The 17,157-nt window shown below is 48.3% G+C and overlaps 1 protein-coding gene across 4 annotated transcripts in view; it reads right to left on the reverse strand.

Annotated features, from left to right (window-relative positions):
* The window catches only part of LOC307084975 (RNA-binding motif, single-stranded-interacting protein 3-like), a 205,403-nt gene that overhangs the window by 37,594 nt on the left and 150,652 nt on the right, over nt 1-17,157 (reverse strand). For all 4 annotated transcript variants that reach the window (XM_079749546.1, XM_079749544.1, XM_079749545.1 and 1 more), the window contains exon 7: nt 2,144-2,250. In XM_079749546.1, coding sequence (XP_079605672.1) covers nt 2,144-2,250 — 107 coding nt within the window. The remainder of the gene's footprint in view (nt 1-2,143; nt 2,251-17,157) is intronic.

Below are 17,157 nucleotides of genomic sequence, written 5' to 3' on the forward strand. Positions count from 1 at the left end.
ACACACTGACACACACACACACACAAACACACACACACACACACACACACACGCACGCACGCAGGCACGCACACACAGACACGTGCACAGGTACTATGCACATTGTAAATGTAAATTAATACACACATGTGTGCATCAATGTATTATGCCCAGGCACACACAGGCCCATACACATTGCTACAGATTATAATTATCTTAAACCTATAATCTGGTACGTTGCTTCCTCGACTCGTATCTTCATGACGTGTCTATGTGTGCTTTTGAACGTGCCATGCATTGTGGGGTGCTTCCATCTTCTCAGAGATAGACATGAACATGTTTCTAAAGCACATTACCACCCAGAGCAATAGGCTGTGTGCAATGAAACACACGCGTGTTGAGTGTCTGAACGTATTTTGCTAGTCTAGCGGTACGCTGGGGTGAAGTTGATACAGCCATGAGATTTAGGTGGAGCAGGCTTCACTGGTTTATAGGTGCAAGGGCTGCTGAACAGGAGACGGACAGGCACACACACACACACACACGCACACACAATATATATGCACATACATACACTGACCATCGCTATGGAGACAAAGTGTTTGTGTGTTGCCTCAAGGGCAGCTCATGGTCTCCTTTACCTTGCCTCTTCAGCAAAACTGTCATGCCTGCTGTGTGCGTGTGTGTATATGTGTGTGTGTGTGTGGTTGTGTGTTTGTGTGTGCGTCCGTGTGTGTGTGTGATTGTGTTTGTGTGTGTCTGTGTGTGTGTTTGTGTGTGTGTGTGTGTGTGTGTCTGTGTGTGTGTGTGTGCGTGTGTGAGAGTGGAATTCCTGCTTGCACTCTGCAGTCCATGGAGTCTACACGTAAGAGGAAAAAAAAGCCAAACGCTGCCGTGCGGCCCGCCTCAAAGCCCCGACTTTAACCTTGTCTCAACATGTTGCTGATGAATATGTTAGCACCACGGCCGCCGCCGCTGTATCCAATTTCAGCGTTCCCAGCGTTTTTGATGAATGGTGGGAAAACAGGCACGGCGCTCAGCGAGGCGTTTGCCTTGAGATGCAATTTACCCGACCGCGCCTATACATCCACAGGGTCTGGCGTGATCGATGCATATACATTAGATACAAATCGATAGCTAGGTATAGATAGAGATGGGTATTGGATGAGCCTCTTTTGATTTTATCTTTGTCTTTAAGACGTGTCGTGTGTTGTGGAGGGGGGTGGGGGGGTAATCATTTACATAAAGACAGAGCGTGTGTGTGTGTGTGTGTGTGTGTGTGTGTGTGTGTGTGTGAACCTTTTATGTTAACAGCGCATTAAGGCAAAGATTACAAAACAGGTCATTTTCTTCAAAATAACAGGGGGTGGACACTTTGTGTGATGAGTGCCTGGTTGTTCCTGATTAATGCTGGTAGTGCCCCTAATGTTGCTGGTAATTGTGCTTATTATCAGTCGCTACGAAAAATCTGACAATGCTGTCCTGAATTCTGAAATGTGTTCAGTTATTCAAGCCTCAACTGAATCAAGGGGTTGAACGAAGTCATCCACCCACATTTGAAATTTGGTGTGTGTGTGTATGCGCGCGTGCTGAACAAGTGTTAATGGAAGCCAAATCAGCCTATTAGGGAGTACTTTGAAGTAAGTACTCAGAGTGACTCACTAGCTCTGTGACGCTATATGACGCGGGACACTTAAGGTGAGGATATATATGTGTGTGTGTGGGGGTTAGTGTGTGTGCGTGTGTGTGTGTGTTTGTTTGCATGGGCACGTGTTTGTGTGAGTGTAATTGCGTGTTTGCCTGTGTCTTGTGTACGTAAGTGCGTGTGTGTGTGTGTTTGTATACGTGTGTGTGTTTATGTTTGTGTGTGTGTTTGCATGTGTGTGTGTGTTTGTGTGTGTGTGAATGTATACATGTGTGTCCGTGTGTATGCATGTGTGTCTGTGTGTATGTATGTGTGTACGTATGTGTGTGTGTCCGTGTGTATGTAAGTGTGTATGTATGCATGTATGTATGTATGTGTGTATGTGTCCTTGTGTATGTAAGTGTGTACGTATGCATGCGTGTGTGTGTGTGTGTGTGTGTGTGTGTGTGTGTGTGTGTGTGTGTGTGTGTGTGTGTGTGTGCGTGTGTGTGTGTGCGGGCAGATGGCGCTGTGTCCTACCTCGCCGTCCCGGTGCCACGGCCGTCCGTTCTGGGGATACTTGCTCTGGCTCTGGCGCTTCTTCTGCCCTCCGTCAGCAAATTTGCACAGCAAAGGCTCATTGGGGGCTAGGGGGGAGAGAGAGAGGGAGAGAGAGTGGTAGAGAGAGTTAGTGCCCGAGCGACGGGGAGAGAGTCATTACCTGACGATTAGCCGAAGAATTGTGAGCAAGAGCGCTGCCGCGGCCGGTTGGCTTGCATAGAGAGAGCACTAATACGAGATTAAAGGTAAGGGGGCAGGGAAGGAGAGAGGACAGGGGAGAGGAGAGGAGAGAGAGGAGAGGAGAGAGAGAAGAGAAGTAGAGAGGAGAGGAGAGGAGAGAGAGGAGAGGAGAGAGAGGAGAGAAGTAGAGAGGAGAGAGAGGAGAGGAGAGAAGAGGAGAGGAGAGGAAAGGCGAGGAGAGGAGAGGGAAGGAGAGAGGAGAGGAGAGAGGAGAGGAGAGGAGAGAAGTACAGAGGAGAGGAGAGGGAAGGAGAGGAGTGCAGAGAAGAGGAGAGGAGAGGAGAGAAGAGGAGAGGAGAGGAGAGCAAAGGAGAGGGGAGGAGAGGAAAGGAGAGGAGAGGAAATGAGAGGGGAGGAGAGCCGAGGAGAGGAAATGAGAGGAGAAGGGAAGACAGGAGAGGAGAGAAGAGGAGAGGAAAGGAGAGGAGAGCAGAGGAGAGGTGAGCAGAGAAGAGGAGAGGAAATGAGAGGAGGAGAGGAGAGGAGAGGAGTGGTGCGTAGAGGGGAGAGGAACAACCACGGGGTTGTGAGTGACCCTTCAGAGGGGAAGGACATTGAAGCTCCTTTGAAGTGTGTTGTCTTTTCTCTGCCTCCCCCACATTTTCCCACTCCTCTCGACCCCATCCCCCTGCCTCCCCAACTTCTCCTCTCTACCCCATCTCCTCCTCCTCCTCTCTACCCCATCCCCCTGCCTCCCTACCTCCCCTACTCATCCTCTCTGCCCCATCTCTTCCTCCTCCCACCTCTCTTGACTCGACTCCCCTATGATGGAGCTCCTAGAGAAATTCCCAGAGCATTCCTGTTGGCGGGGGCCATTCCCCCAGCACTGGCCCACGCTGGCAGCAAATGAAAGAGTATAGCGCGGCATTGTTGAAATAATAATCAGAGTAATCGTTCTCGTAAATAGCTCCGAGACGGTAAAATGCTGGCCCGCTGTGTCAGCCAAAGCTTATTTCGAGTAGGCGTACTCTCCTCCAAAATGAATAATGCCCGTGTGTTTTAATTTAACAACCCCCCTCCCCTTGTTTTTTGTTAAAAAAAATGTTTTCGCACACTTTTTTTGCAACCATAAGAGAACATGCTCTCTCTGGGCTTTCGATTCGTTATTAAAGGAATACTATTCTTAGTGGCCACTAGGGGCAGTGTAATCATGTGTGAAATTTGAAGGTACCAAAATGTATTTACGATAGAGACTTTACGATAGAGGTTTTTTTTCAGCAACCTTGCGCCAACTGGAAAACAATACACACAATAGCTGTGATGATAGTCTTTATGAAGCGTTAACTTTAATCTTGGCTGTCTGGGCCTTGGTTCGTGATTGACAAGGAAAAGGTCACTTAAATGGGTCCGGTTTAAATATTAAGAAACTTTCTCAAAGGGCACATTCTGCTTCTCTGTCTCCAGGTGAGCTCCGGCGCGAGATAACGGGAGAGAATGAAGAATGACGAGCAGATGAAAGGACCAGAGGAAAAAAAAAACGACTCAAAAAAAAGCACCCCGGTGCAGATTTCTGGTGCGAACTGGCTGGCTCTCGGGGGTCTTTCAGGGACGATCCCCTCCTCGGCCTGAGTCAGCCAGATCACTATCTGCATGTGCTGTATGTGTGTGTGTGTGTGTGTGTGTGTGTGTGTGTGTGTGTGTGTGTGTGTGTGTGAGCAGCAGAGTGAGATAGAGCAATGGCAAGATATAGAGAGCGAGAGAGAATGAGAGAAGAGGAGAGAGAGAGAGAAAAAGAGCAAAAGAGAGTCCTCCCCTCCACCAAAGGCCCGCCTCCCCAACCAACCCCAACTCCATCCCACCTATCCCACCCTATCCCACCCTATCCCACCCTATCCCGGCTCCTTCTGAGGCAAACATCCGTTCTTGGCGGATGAGCACAGAGAGAGAGTGGGTGAGGACGGGTGGAGGGGGGTCAGGGGTCAGTGTGCCACGCCCCTCACACCTGCAGCAGCTGCAGCTGGTCGGGTGGGGGCTGACAGCCGCCCTGTCATCGCGTTCGCATTACAGCGCCCCGGTGCATGGTGGGACGGCGCCCCGGTCTGTGGTCAAACAAAAGCAGCGCTGACTAGGACGTGGGAGGAGGAGAGAGGACCACAGGCTTTCATCTCCTCGCTTTGTACACGTGCACGCACACATACGCACATACACACACACACACACACTCACACACACTTAAATGTTTCTCAATTTGTGCACACATACATTACAGGCAATCGCAGGTGGTCACACACACACGCGCACACGTACACACTAGCACGCACACACAAGCATACGGCTGCGTGAACGTGCACACAACCACACCGGCACAAGGATCTGTCGTGCAGGTACACGAGAAGCACACACACACACACACACACACACACACACACACACATAATGGCAGCCTGGATTCAACCGTGCACGCTCAGATAAACACACACTGTACACCTGGGGAGCATTTTGCCATGGTCAAGCACACACCATGAAGCCTATTCAAATGATGAATGTATGAATGTATGTTACCTACTACAGTGTGTACTTGAAGTGTCTCTGATGATGCATTCATACTTTTAATGGATTCCCCCGGCTCTTGTGGAGAGTTAAGGGGCATCTGAAAGTACCGAACGGAAGTACACAGAATCCCCTGAGGCGTGTCTGTATCTATAAGTGTGTGTGGGGAGAGAGGGAGAGTTTGAGAAATAGGCAGTAGAGAGAGAGAGAGAGAGAGAGGTAGAGAGAGAAAAAGCTCTACTTTACCACTCCTGGTTCCTGATTGGCTGGTTGGGAGAAATGTGTGGAATCTGACAAGAAGCACACCGACGCCTGGCTCGTCACTACATCTCCCAGCTCTCCCTGCGTCAATGTGTTCAGGATGCAACACCCCAAAACAACAGCCTCACACAGATCCCTTGCCCACATGCACTACCTCAATAGGCTTGATTTACACACACACACACACACACACACACACACACAAACATGCATGGATGCATACACACACACACACACACACACACACACAAACGCACTAACACTCATGGACATACACACATTGTGTTGTGAGTTCTTGCAAAATAGAAATTAAAAAACGCAGCACTTTGCTGTCTTATAATGATGTCTAATGACGGGGAAAATACAGAGAGCGTTTGAAGGAGGTCAACAACAACATAAAACACTGACAGGATGCATGGGGTTAACTCTCACTGTGTTTTAAGTGAGTTTCCGTGGGAACAGGTAAACATGTCATCAACACACGTTCATGCTTACACACACACACACACACACACACACACACACAGGCAAACAAACAAACAGCACAAACACCCATATGCACAGTATATGTGAGCTAGCTGTAACTAATTATGCACAAACAAGCAAATGACCCACATAAACACATGCGTGTTGCTTGTTATTTTCCATCTATAGACCATATGGCTTTTGCTGCTGGCTTCAGTATTGGCTCAATCTCACTTCACAGTAACACATTACAATGGAACGCACACAGTAATACACTACAACACGATACACAAAAAAAAACACCTCCCTAAAATACATGCTATTATTATACACATCAAAACAAAACGCACACTAAAACACAGCACTAAAATACAAACCATTACCCTACACAGCAAAACAAAATCCAGACTAATCTATAAACATCTTGCACCTTTTCAAACCAAAAAGTTACAAAGTGCCTGGCAATACCAACTAATTCCCTGCAGGCTGCAAGATAAAACAAAAGCAAACACAACACACACTACAACACGACCCAACACCATGACACTACGGCGCAACACACACAGCGACATGACAGACCGAAACGTGGTACGACGCCCGCACAGGACACAACAGAGCAATGTTAGCAAACAGTCGTGTCTGTCTACCTAGCCGTCGTTACAAGCACTCCTACACGACTCGAGCAAGCGGAGCGACACGAGGGACGGGCAAGGCTAGCGAAGTAGGAAGGAGCCAATTACAATGGTAATTAAGCCCAGGCCCGTCAGTGGCTTTGGTGTGTCCTCTTTTGATAACGCTCAAGTGCATAAAGGCCATCTCTGTCCTCCTCTCAGTCTCCAGAGGGTCACCCCTCCTTTGTCTCTCAAAGAATATCTGCCTGGGAACCAAAGACGCCTAGATCGCAGAATCTTCTCTCGCCCGAAAGAGCACGGCCCCAGTTTAGTTTGACCGATAATGTGAGAGAAACGGAGAGTAAAGCACGAACGACTTCCACGGTCAGCCAGCCATTGGCGAGTGTTGTGTCAAAAGCCTTGTGTCGAAAGGCTGGGGCCCTTAGGACACACACAGCCTGAACAAACTGCAAGGGGAGCAAAGGAAATACCATTTGGATTGAATGCGAGGTAGCACTTTACATCTTTACAACGTCGGTTAATCACAAGAGTGGAATATTCCTGGTAAAGAAAGTAAAAGTCTGGCCATTTTGATTGAGTGATTCGGCTGTGAGTCAGATGAGTAATTACTGTGGGGAGATTTTCACTTTTGGGGAGCAGTCCGTCTTGACAAGCACGATCTAAGCATTTCTCAGGAAAGCGCCCAAAATCAAGCCAGGGTCAGTTATTACCCAGCAGTCATTTTCCCAAGCAACTAGGGTGGTTCAGGGGGACAGGAGTGATGATGATAGTAATACAAATGTTATTTTTATTAGAAACTCACTGGAGGGGACATCGTAATGAGAACAACAACTTTTTGACCCCAAACTGAGTTGGTGGAGAGAGACAGAAAACCAGTGATGGAGAGACAGAGCAAAAACAAGATATACACAGGAGAGAGACGAGTTGTTACTAAACATACTCATCTGGTTCGACCGAACGATACTTTTCACTCACTGTAATTGAGGTCAAACACGGTGCTGTTGTCATTTAGAGCAGGGAAATTCCCATTAGGGAAGGTCGGCTGTTGATGAAGGCGGGTGTGCAGGCGAACCAAGGCCGAGGCACTAAGGCCCTCTCCACACACAACCGTCTGACACAGAGAGCAGGATGGAGAGATCGGGTGAGAGACAGACAGAGAGCCAGGCGATGGAAGAGAGGGAAACGATCCTCAGCAAAGGATAGACAGAGAGCTGGCGAGAGAGAGAGAGAGAGAGAGAGAGAGAGAGAGAGCAAAGATTAAGGAGGGATGGAGTGACAAGGGTAGGGGAAAAAAGAAAAAGATGAGACGCAGACGGAGATGGAGGAATCCATAGCGTATGGACGTGGAGATGAGGAGTTGAAGCCGGATGGATGTGGGAGGGGGGGAGAGGGGTGAGGCAGGTTGGAGGAGGGCTGCAGCCGTGATGGAGGTCAGGAGCTGTCTCCAGTGCTGCTGCTATGTATTGAGGCAATACGCCGTTACACACGTCGTAAGGCTATTGATCAGGCCTCGCTTAGCTAACCCCACAGACCCCCCCCCCACACCGGCAAGGGGCTACCCGGGCGGTCTGTGGCAGGGATAATGTTATGGATTCCAGGAAGGGGAAGAGCGTACGGTGTGTGTGTGTGTGTGTGCGTGTGTGTGTGTGTGTGTGTGTGTGTGTGTGTGTGTGTGTGTGTGTGTGTGTGTGTGTGTGTGTGTGTGTGTGTGTGTGTGTGTGTGTGTGTGTGTGTGTGTGTGTGTGTGTGTGTGTGTAGAGGGTTGCTTGGCGCGGGCAGGAGAAGGCTGATCGATGAGCTATTGCACACTTAACAAGAGTAATGTTATGTAGGGAGTCTCTGCCATGCTAATCCATCTCTCTATCGCTCTCTCGTTCCCTCGCTCATTCTCTCTCTCTCCCTCTCTCTCTCTCTGTCTCTGTCTATTGCTCGTTCCCTCCTTGTTGTCGCTTCTCTTCACATTCCCCTGTTGGCTCCTATGTCTCTGTATCCTTCCAAAAACCGCTCCCTTACTTCCTTTCTATCTGTGCATTCTTATCTTCCACCCAAACGTCCACTAGTTAGGCAGCAATCTCTCTCTCTCTCTCACCCTCACTATCTCTCTCTCATTATGACTCTCTATAAATCAATCAATCGATCTATCCATCGATTCATCTATCTATTTATCCATCCACCGATGCAGCCCAAGTCATCCATATCATGTCCCACATTGAAAGAAAAAGGGAGAATTCGGTTTAGGCCTGTATGTTATTCCATGGACCAGATTACATCTGTACATAATCAAGAATACACTTGGTATAATGACAACCGTTTTAATGCAGGCGTGTGTGTGTGTGTTAGTGCAGTGTGTGTGTGTGTGTGTCTATGGTTGTTTGCAGTGTGTGTGTGTGTGTGTGTGTGTGTGTGCATGCGTGTGCATGTATTAGGGTGCACTCATACACGTTGGCGTGTACAAAACCAAGCACTATTTACTAACCAATTGAATTAGACAAAGCACCTGATGCATTACCCAAACGCTAATTCGATTCAGAAAATGCAAATATGCTTTTAATTAAGGATGCACGCGGCGTTATCCTTCGCTCTACAGAAACACACCGCCGCGATCCATTTTTTGGCAGGTAAAATAAATACGGGCAAAGCGATACTTTGCTATTTTTTTTTCCTTTCTGTTCTGACAGGGGTTTTAAGCCGTGACTGATTGGTGTGCCGTTTAAACGCTATCGGCTAACCGGCTGAGGCTTTAGAGCTGCGCGGAGACAGGCTCCGAGCTAGCAGTAAAAACACTTCATGCAGCAGACCCTCGGTTTAGCCCGATGGGCTAATGCCACTTACCATGGCAGACAGAAGAGGTTGCCATGGCGAATAAACAAGTAAACACACGTGACGGACCAGACGTCGGGGGAGAGGGAAAGGTGCAAATGAGGGCGAATGCACGGCTGTGTGTTATAGTGTGTGTGTGTGTGTGTGTGTGTGTGTGTGCGTGCGTGCGTGCGTGCGTGCGTGCTTACATGTCTGAGTGTGTTGTCAGTTTTTTCCCTCCCGCTCCTGGGTGACAGTGTGGGGGTGCCAGCGTCTAATGGAAGGCTCTCCATGTCCCCCCAGTATGCCCTCCAATAACATTTATACAAGCAGACAGACCTTACCACATTCATTTCCAAGCCTTGCGGTTCATCGACGCCGGTCCCCCCAACCCCAACACCCCTGACACCCCCCCCCCCCCCCCCGCCTCGGCAAAACCAGATGCTCCTTTTTCTTAAAAAGAGGCTGAGACAGATGTTTCTAATGGGGTGTGTGTGTGTGTGTGTGTGTGTATGGGGGCTAACCCTGCCAGTGTCTAGCTTGTTACACAGGGCTCCGGTGTGCTGAGATTTACAGAGCCATTGGCATCGGCAGGGCGGTGGGAGAGGCAGTGCTAGGTCTGTTGCCGTCTCAAAGGGCTACCAGGACTGTACCGAGAGAGATATGAGCCTATCAGAGAGCTATAGAGGCCATCTTAAGTGAAGCCCCCCCTCCCCCATGGACAACAGTATTATTACCTCCTCAATTCTTCTTGAGTGTGTTCCCAACTTTGGGCGTTTTATAAAATACCCCGAAACTAAATGTAGTTTTTGATTGGGCTCTGAGCGAATAAGGAACACAAGGATTCAGGTGACACTTAAAAGTATATTTTCTCACTGATGTATATTCATTTCCCCATGTCAGTTCAAGTGAGCACGAATAATGTCACATTTCTTTCCACACGGTTCAACAATTTGTTCTATTCAAACGAACATTCAAACGCAACTTTTTTTTTCAGGTCCATGACACAAACTCAGGAGGACGGCTCTCTCTAGAATAATAAAGGAAACAGCTTCCTGTCTGGCTCGGTTCTCTTCCAGCGCCGAACCATTTTTCCGTTTTCCTTCTTCAGGGCGAATGCTTTTCAAAACTGTGATGTGCTGAGCCGAGCAGCACCCGTGGGTGGAGGTGTGCATGTGTGTGTGTGTGTGTGTGTGTGTGTGTGTGGGCAGAGAGCGATGCTATATAGCCCCGCGTCCCTGTTAGCAGAGTGGTATTAGAGCGCTCCAACGCCTCCGCGGGACCCCTGAGTACCCTCCCCTCCCTCCCCCGACACCCCTCCCCTGATCTAAGAGAGATGAATCATGGCGTAGAAGAAGCAGAAGCAGAGCTCCACCAGACCTGTGGTGGGCTGGTCACGGCCATGGCGTCAACTCTGCACCCCACTGGAGTAAACAAGTGATTCAACCCTCACACTTTACAATAAGGGTACTTTAATATCACTACTTAATGCAGTAATAAGCAGTTTACTAATGGTATAGTAAAAATTGACGAAGGGAGTAAATGTCTACTAATGATGTTCATGTTAACTATGGTTATGATATTCATGTTAAGTAAGGTCTTAATTTATACATTGTTGAATAGGGTTAAAACCAATTTCCCCTACTCCTTACCCTACCTACTAACCTTTTCCCGAATCTCCCTCTGGGGACGATTACAGTATCTATCTATCTATCTTCTATCTATCTATCTATCCCTTACCCCTGTGTAAATGCTAAATAATAATCCTTACTGCTGAATTAATGTTAATTGAGGATTCAATAATTTTGCCTTGGTGTAAAGTGTTACCGATTCATCTCAATGCCTACAGGGAAAGATACAGAAGGGTATATGCACGTCAAGCTGTCCATTTAGTTGCGAAAACGGAAAACGATTTCTATGACGGATATGAATCTGTGCCAACTCATCTCGTTTCATTCGTAACTCACCCAGTATGGCTAGTTTCGCTAGGACCGCTTGAACAAAAGTTGTGTTCGGTGGGGCATCTGATCTTAACATCGAGACTACGCCCGCTTCCTTTTTTCGACTGCGATAATTACGCTCCGTGAACAAAGGCGGTGCACATGTTTCGTCCCGCTGCAAATACAACCTCCACAATGCAATCAGCGGGGCATCTCTCCGGCCGACTGCGCTGGCGTTAACTAGGTTCCCCCTGTAGGGGCTTCCAGTAACAACAGTATGGACAGGGGAGAAAATGAAATTACAGCGCAATAAATGAATTATCAATAGAGAGCCGACGATACTGTATCTGAGAGGGCGGCGGGGTCGATGCTGCCATGCCACTGCTCGGGATGTGGGTTGAGAGAGTGGAGGGCGGGCCCATAGCCCTGGGACCGGCCAGTCGATAACGTCAGTGGGGTTGATTGACGATCAATGCCGCCAGTGATGTTGATTCATGATCAATGAAGAGCAGGGCGGCCGACTAATGAGGGGGAGGAGAGGGAAGGCGAGGGGCTGCGAGTGTTTATGTATGTGTGTGTGTTATATGTGTGTGTGTGTGTGTGGGTGTGTGTTTGTGCATGCCTGTGTGTGTGCATATATGTTTGTGTGTGTATGTATGCATGCCTGTGTGAGTATATGTGTGTGTCTGTGTGTGTGTGCATACCTGTGTGTGCGTGTGTGTGTGTGATTGTATGATTGCGTGTCTGTGTGGGTAAATGTGTGTGTGTGTTTGTGTCTGAGTGTATATATATGTGTGTGTGTGTGTGTGTGTGTGTGTGTGTGTGTGTGTGTGCATGCCTGTGTGTGTGTGTGTGTGCGTGCACAGGCGTCCCTTCCACTGTAGCTAGAGTGCGGGTCGATGGAGAGTGGCAGCGATGCTCATTAGGGACGGGGCCCAGGTCTGAGGCAGACGAAGGCAGCTGTTTGCGGGGGTAAAAAGTCCTTGGTTGGCTGCACAGAGAGCCAGCCTGCCAGAACCAAGCCTAGTGCCGCACACACCATTAATTAACAGTCTGCTGAAAGGTGGCTCTCCACCGGTTGATAACAGCAGCAGGTGTGCTGCTTTTTTCTCCTCCAATGAGCCGGCACGTGCACGCGCCCTGGGTGTGAAGCACACACACACACACGGTCCCACACATGCACATACACACACACACGCACATGCAGGTGCACGTTACACACAAATCGCATGGCACGTCAATTCACAGCCCTATTGTTTACTAGGGCGGATCCTGGATATTAAGCCACGGTATGGATCACAGGGATGTACCGTCGTCCCTTTCCTGCCAAACTCCACCTCTCATAGCCGTGAATGAGCGGGATCATAAGCACTCCATTGTCTCTCACTCGCTATTTCTCTCTCTCTCCTTCTCCCTTTGTCTCAATGAAATAGCAGAGAATAGGATTGTTAAGCACCAGGCAGATTTAGAACATGAACATGAGTATTAGTTATTAGTACATTGCTTTAATTTGATGGATATTGACGTGGTAATAGGGGCAAAAGATACTGCACATCTCAGGATTTATCTCTGCTCTCTGGAAAGGCAAAAATCTCTGGTGGCTTCAACTACAGAGAAATAACAAGACAAATAAGGCGAATAACAAAGGTCTAACCATATCCTCGCTAGAATCTCAGCTAAACACACCTCCTCAGTTGACCTGCAGCACACGAGCAAACAACAAAAATGAAATATAAGTAAGATATTCCTGTTTATCATGTAGATGATTAGCATAATTAGCTCTGCTGAGAAAGGCGCCCTCTGAGAACGTTTGAAAGGCAGATAAACAGTGAACGCCTGACCGGCAGCGAGATAAAAAACAACAACACACAAAACACAAAGTAAGCAAGCAGGTCCTCCACCAATCAGCTCCTCTGTGATGAAAGACTTTGTTGTTCTCGTCCAGCGTTAATGGAGCCAGATCAATGTGTGTGTGGGGTAGAGTGGCATTTCTCTCTCTCCCTCTCGCCCTCTCTCTCTCTCTCTCTCTCTCTCTCCTGCTCCACATGTTCTGACCCTAAGGGAAAATGAAGTGGTGAGAATAAAGGAGAAGCGAAATAGAAGGGAAATGGAAGCCCCGTATCGATGCAGATGGGAACGCCAGTTTTCCTGCAGCGGCAAACCGATAAAGCTATTTAGATAGGGGTGTAGGAGTGTGAGTGTGTGAGTGTGTGTGTGCGTGCATGAGTGTCCCTCATTGGGAATACCACAAAATAGCATTCTTTTGGGTTTCATCACAAGGCATGTACACAACCACACAGACACACACACACACATGCACACCCGCGCACCCACACACAGAAACAAAAACACACACACACACACACACACACATAGAAACGCACCATGGCGCGTCCTCCACACACTCATCCATCTACAATACCTGGAATGCATAAGGGGCCGCTTCTGCGGTGGAGCAGGCGAGAGTCGCCACGGCAACTGCCGTGTCGTCTGTCACCAACGGCAACCGGCCCGCCTGCCAGCCAGCCCGCCGTGATGCGGCGCCTAATTGGGAGCGCTGATGAGGTCTGATGAGGCTGGTGCTTATTGAATTCCCCGTCCTGTTATTTGGATAATGCCGGAACAAGGAGCCCCCCACAACCCCCCTCCCCCCCCCATCACACACCCAAACTCCCCTCTTCCTCCTCTTCTGAGCCACAACAGGGGAGGTGGCTGGCTAATCCACTCTGGTTTATAATGGCTGTGTGATCCCAAGTGATTTGGACTGGTGCTCAGCTACACCCTGCCACCGCCAACCCCCCGCACCCACTATCACCCCCACACACACACACACACACACACACACAGTTTGTTTTAGCCCATAATGAGCCTAGCTGACAAGTTAACCGGATCTCAACACCAGTGCTGCCTCTCTCCAATCCCCACCACAATGGCCACTTATTGCTCACTTATTGCCCTCGTCTCTCCCACTCACGTGTTGTTTTTGGGAGATGGGTGATTAGGTGGGGGGGGGGGTGCCTCTGTCAAACGATGAGCCACTACACTAATATGCTTTTCCTGTTTTCTAAACGTCTTCAGAGGCAATTACTAAAGACGAAATCTGTGGCGAAATATTGGGCTGCTTCTGTAATGTGGGTGCGGATTGTACGCATGTGTGTGTGTGTGGGGGGGTATTTTGTGTGCGTGTGTGAGTGTGTGTTTGGTAGAAGTGAGAGAGTAGAGCTTGACAGACTAAGAGATAGAGAGAGGGAAAGAGATATAGAAAAAGGCGAGAGCGTGCGTGTGAGAGAAAAAGAAAGAGAGATAGAAGAGAGAGAGCAAGAGAGACAGAGATAGAGAGTGCAGAAGAGAGGAAGAGAGAGAGAGGGAGAGAGACAGATATAGAGAGAGAGACAGAGAGAAGCAAAGAAAGGGGGAGCAAGAGAGACATTGAGAGGGAGAGAGACAGAGAGATAGAGAGAGAGAGTAAAAGAAAACAACAAAAAAGAGAGTGAGCGAGATAGAGAAGTCGCAGCGAGAGAGAGAGAGTGCATGTGACTGACAGGAAGGTCGCCGGCGAGTGAGGGTTAGGGAGACGTGAACGGGAACGCTCTACAGAACAGATGGCTGCGCCGCAGGGAGACCGACTCCCAACCCCCGCCTGTCTCACTCTCACGACGGAGACAACGGAGAGACGGGGGAGTCGACAGAGGAGCTGACGCTGCGAGGGAGGAGATAGGGAGGGAGACGCTGCGGTGCCCGTTATCAGTGAGACCGCCTCGGAACCCGTGGAAAGAGCCGTGATCCAGGGCCTCACTACGGCAGCGTTGCGCGTGGTGCGAATTTCTAACATGTTGATAGTTCACGCAAAAAAAAAAAAAGTTTCACGTTCAACATTGTGTGTGTGTGGTTTGCAGGTGTGTGAGCGCGGATGTGTTTGTGGGCGTGTGAGTGTGAACATATGTGTGTGTGTGTGTGTGTGTGTGTGTGTGTGTGTGTGTGTGTGTGTGTGTTTGTGTGTGTGTGTGTAGAGGGTTCATTAGCAACAGCTGTAGGCTGAAGGGGCTCTGGCGGTATGGCCGACCATGGAAGTTCACTGTGCCAAGATGACTTAGAGCCATAATGAGCGAGTTTTCTCCTGCATCCTGAGTATGTGTGTGTGTGTGTGTGTGTTTGTGTGTGTGTGTGTACATGTATACTGTAACTACTGTCGTATATATATATATGTATATATATATATACCCACATATATATATATATGGTGATTTAAGGTAGTTTTCCATCTTCTTGGTATGAAGGCCAGCAAAATGGCATTTTGTATGAATTAACGTTAATAAAAACTGAACAAAAAACATTTCGCAAAAAATTACCTGAAATGTATTTTCTACATTTCTGTTTTCGCAATCTTAAATGAAGTAAAATAAGCATAGTTATAATGTCAACCTGAAACCACAGATTCATGGTAACAATGTAATAATTTAAGCTCAGCTTTGAACTATAGCACATACTTTAATAAAGAGCCATCTGCAGAACTAAACATACTACACGTACTAAAACCGTTATTCATGAGGATAAATATTCGTCATTATAAGTCAACCACGGGCGTTTTCTTAAGATCCATGTGTTAAACGGTGAGATTGTCTCATAGGAGGGTCGGTCTTTATGAGGGTCAAGCGGTGCTTTTATTGTGAAGAAGGAGAGGGCCAAGAAAGGCAGTTAACGGGCCTCTAGCTTTAAGAGCCTGCATGAAAACCATGTGGCGTGGTGTTTGTCCTCGCCAGTAATCGATATCAGCTCCATTTAGAAATCTGCTGTATAATCCCTGATCTCCAAGGCTGCTTGCTCTGCAACCCGGAATTGGATACACCGCTGAGTAAACAAACACACACACATAGACACATACACATGCACATACGCATGCACACACAGATATGCTCGCAAATACTCCACCTGGTTTTGCCAAGGGTGAAAATGAGACATCGTGAAAAATAGATCTGAGTGTATCAATGGCAAGATTACATCTGGAGAGGGAGAGAGATATATGACTTGTTCAAGGCAGTTCATGAGTGTGTGTGTGTGTGTGTGTGTGTGTGTGTGTGTGTGTGTGTGTGTGATTGCATACATGATGGGGGGTTGGGGATCAGGTCAGGGCCACTCATTGAGTGGTTGTGTGCGTGTGTGTTTATGTGTGTGTGTGTGTTTGTGCTGTTATTATCATAAGTGACTCTGTGCTGAGTGTGCGGCATCAACAACGGCAATAAGTCAGCACCTGTACACATGCTAGATGGAGCCTTGATAAAGCCTACCCCAACCCTACTACAAGCCCACTATAAGTCAACTTCAAGCTCCCAACAATCCCACTAAAACACTACCACAAGTCAACTGCAAGCCCACTACAACCCTAGTCCAAGCTAACTGCAACCCTACTACATGCCTGCCAAAAGCCAACTACAAACATACTAAAACCCTACTACAAGCCCATTACATCCCTGCTACAACTCTACAACAAGCCTACTACAAGCCAACTACCAGCCTAATACAAGCCAACTATAAGCCCACTTAAAATCCACTACCACCCTACTACAAGCCTAACAGAAGCCCACTACAAGTCTACTACAAGCCCACTACAAACCTACCGCATCTCACTGCAAGCCACGGCCTGCTAGAGGGCACAATGATTTAGGCAGTGCACACATCAAGCCTTTGGCTACACAGTCAGCACTTCAGCAAAATGTCACAAAAAAGGGCACAAAATTCTACATTAACCGATGTACTGTTCCAAGTTAGAATCAGCAAAAAACTCTGCGCCACCGCTTGCATGCTAGCGGTCAGCTAACCTGTGGGGTGTGTGGAAGGGCTCCACCTGTGGGCTAGTGCGGACACTGAGAGAGAGAGAGAGAGAGAGAGAGAGAGAGAGAGAGAGAGAGAGAGTTCAGGGAGAGAGCAATGACATCCAATCCCTTCATCCAGTGTCCTTCGTTACGGCTAGAAGGGCAGCAGTGGAAGTTTGTCACACCAAACACGCTTATCTCCATGGCAACAGAGCAGGGACAACACCCAGGTGTACGGGAAGCACCACCAAATTGCAGGGGTGGTTTCAGGACCAGTTTTCAGGATACACATGGGATGTGGTTGAGGGGTTTACGAGTTCATTTGAGTGTGTGCAAATATGCATGTGTGTGTATGT

The sequence above is a fragment of the Pollachius pollachius genome (genome assembly GCF_949987615.1).
Source record: "Pollachius pollachius genome assembly, chromosome: 13".
NCBI lineage: Eukaryota > Metazoa > Chordata > Actinopteri > Gadiformes > Gadidae > Pollachius > Pollachius pollachius.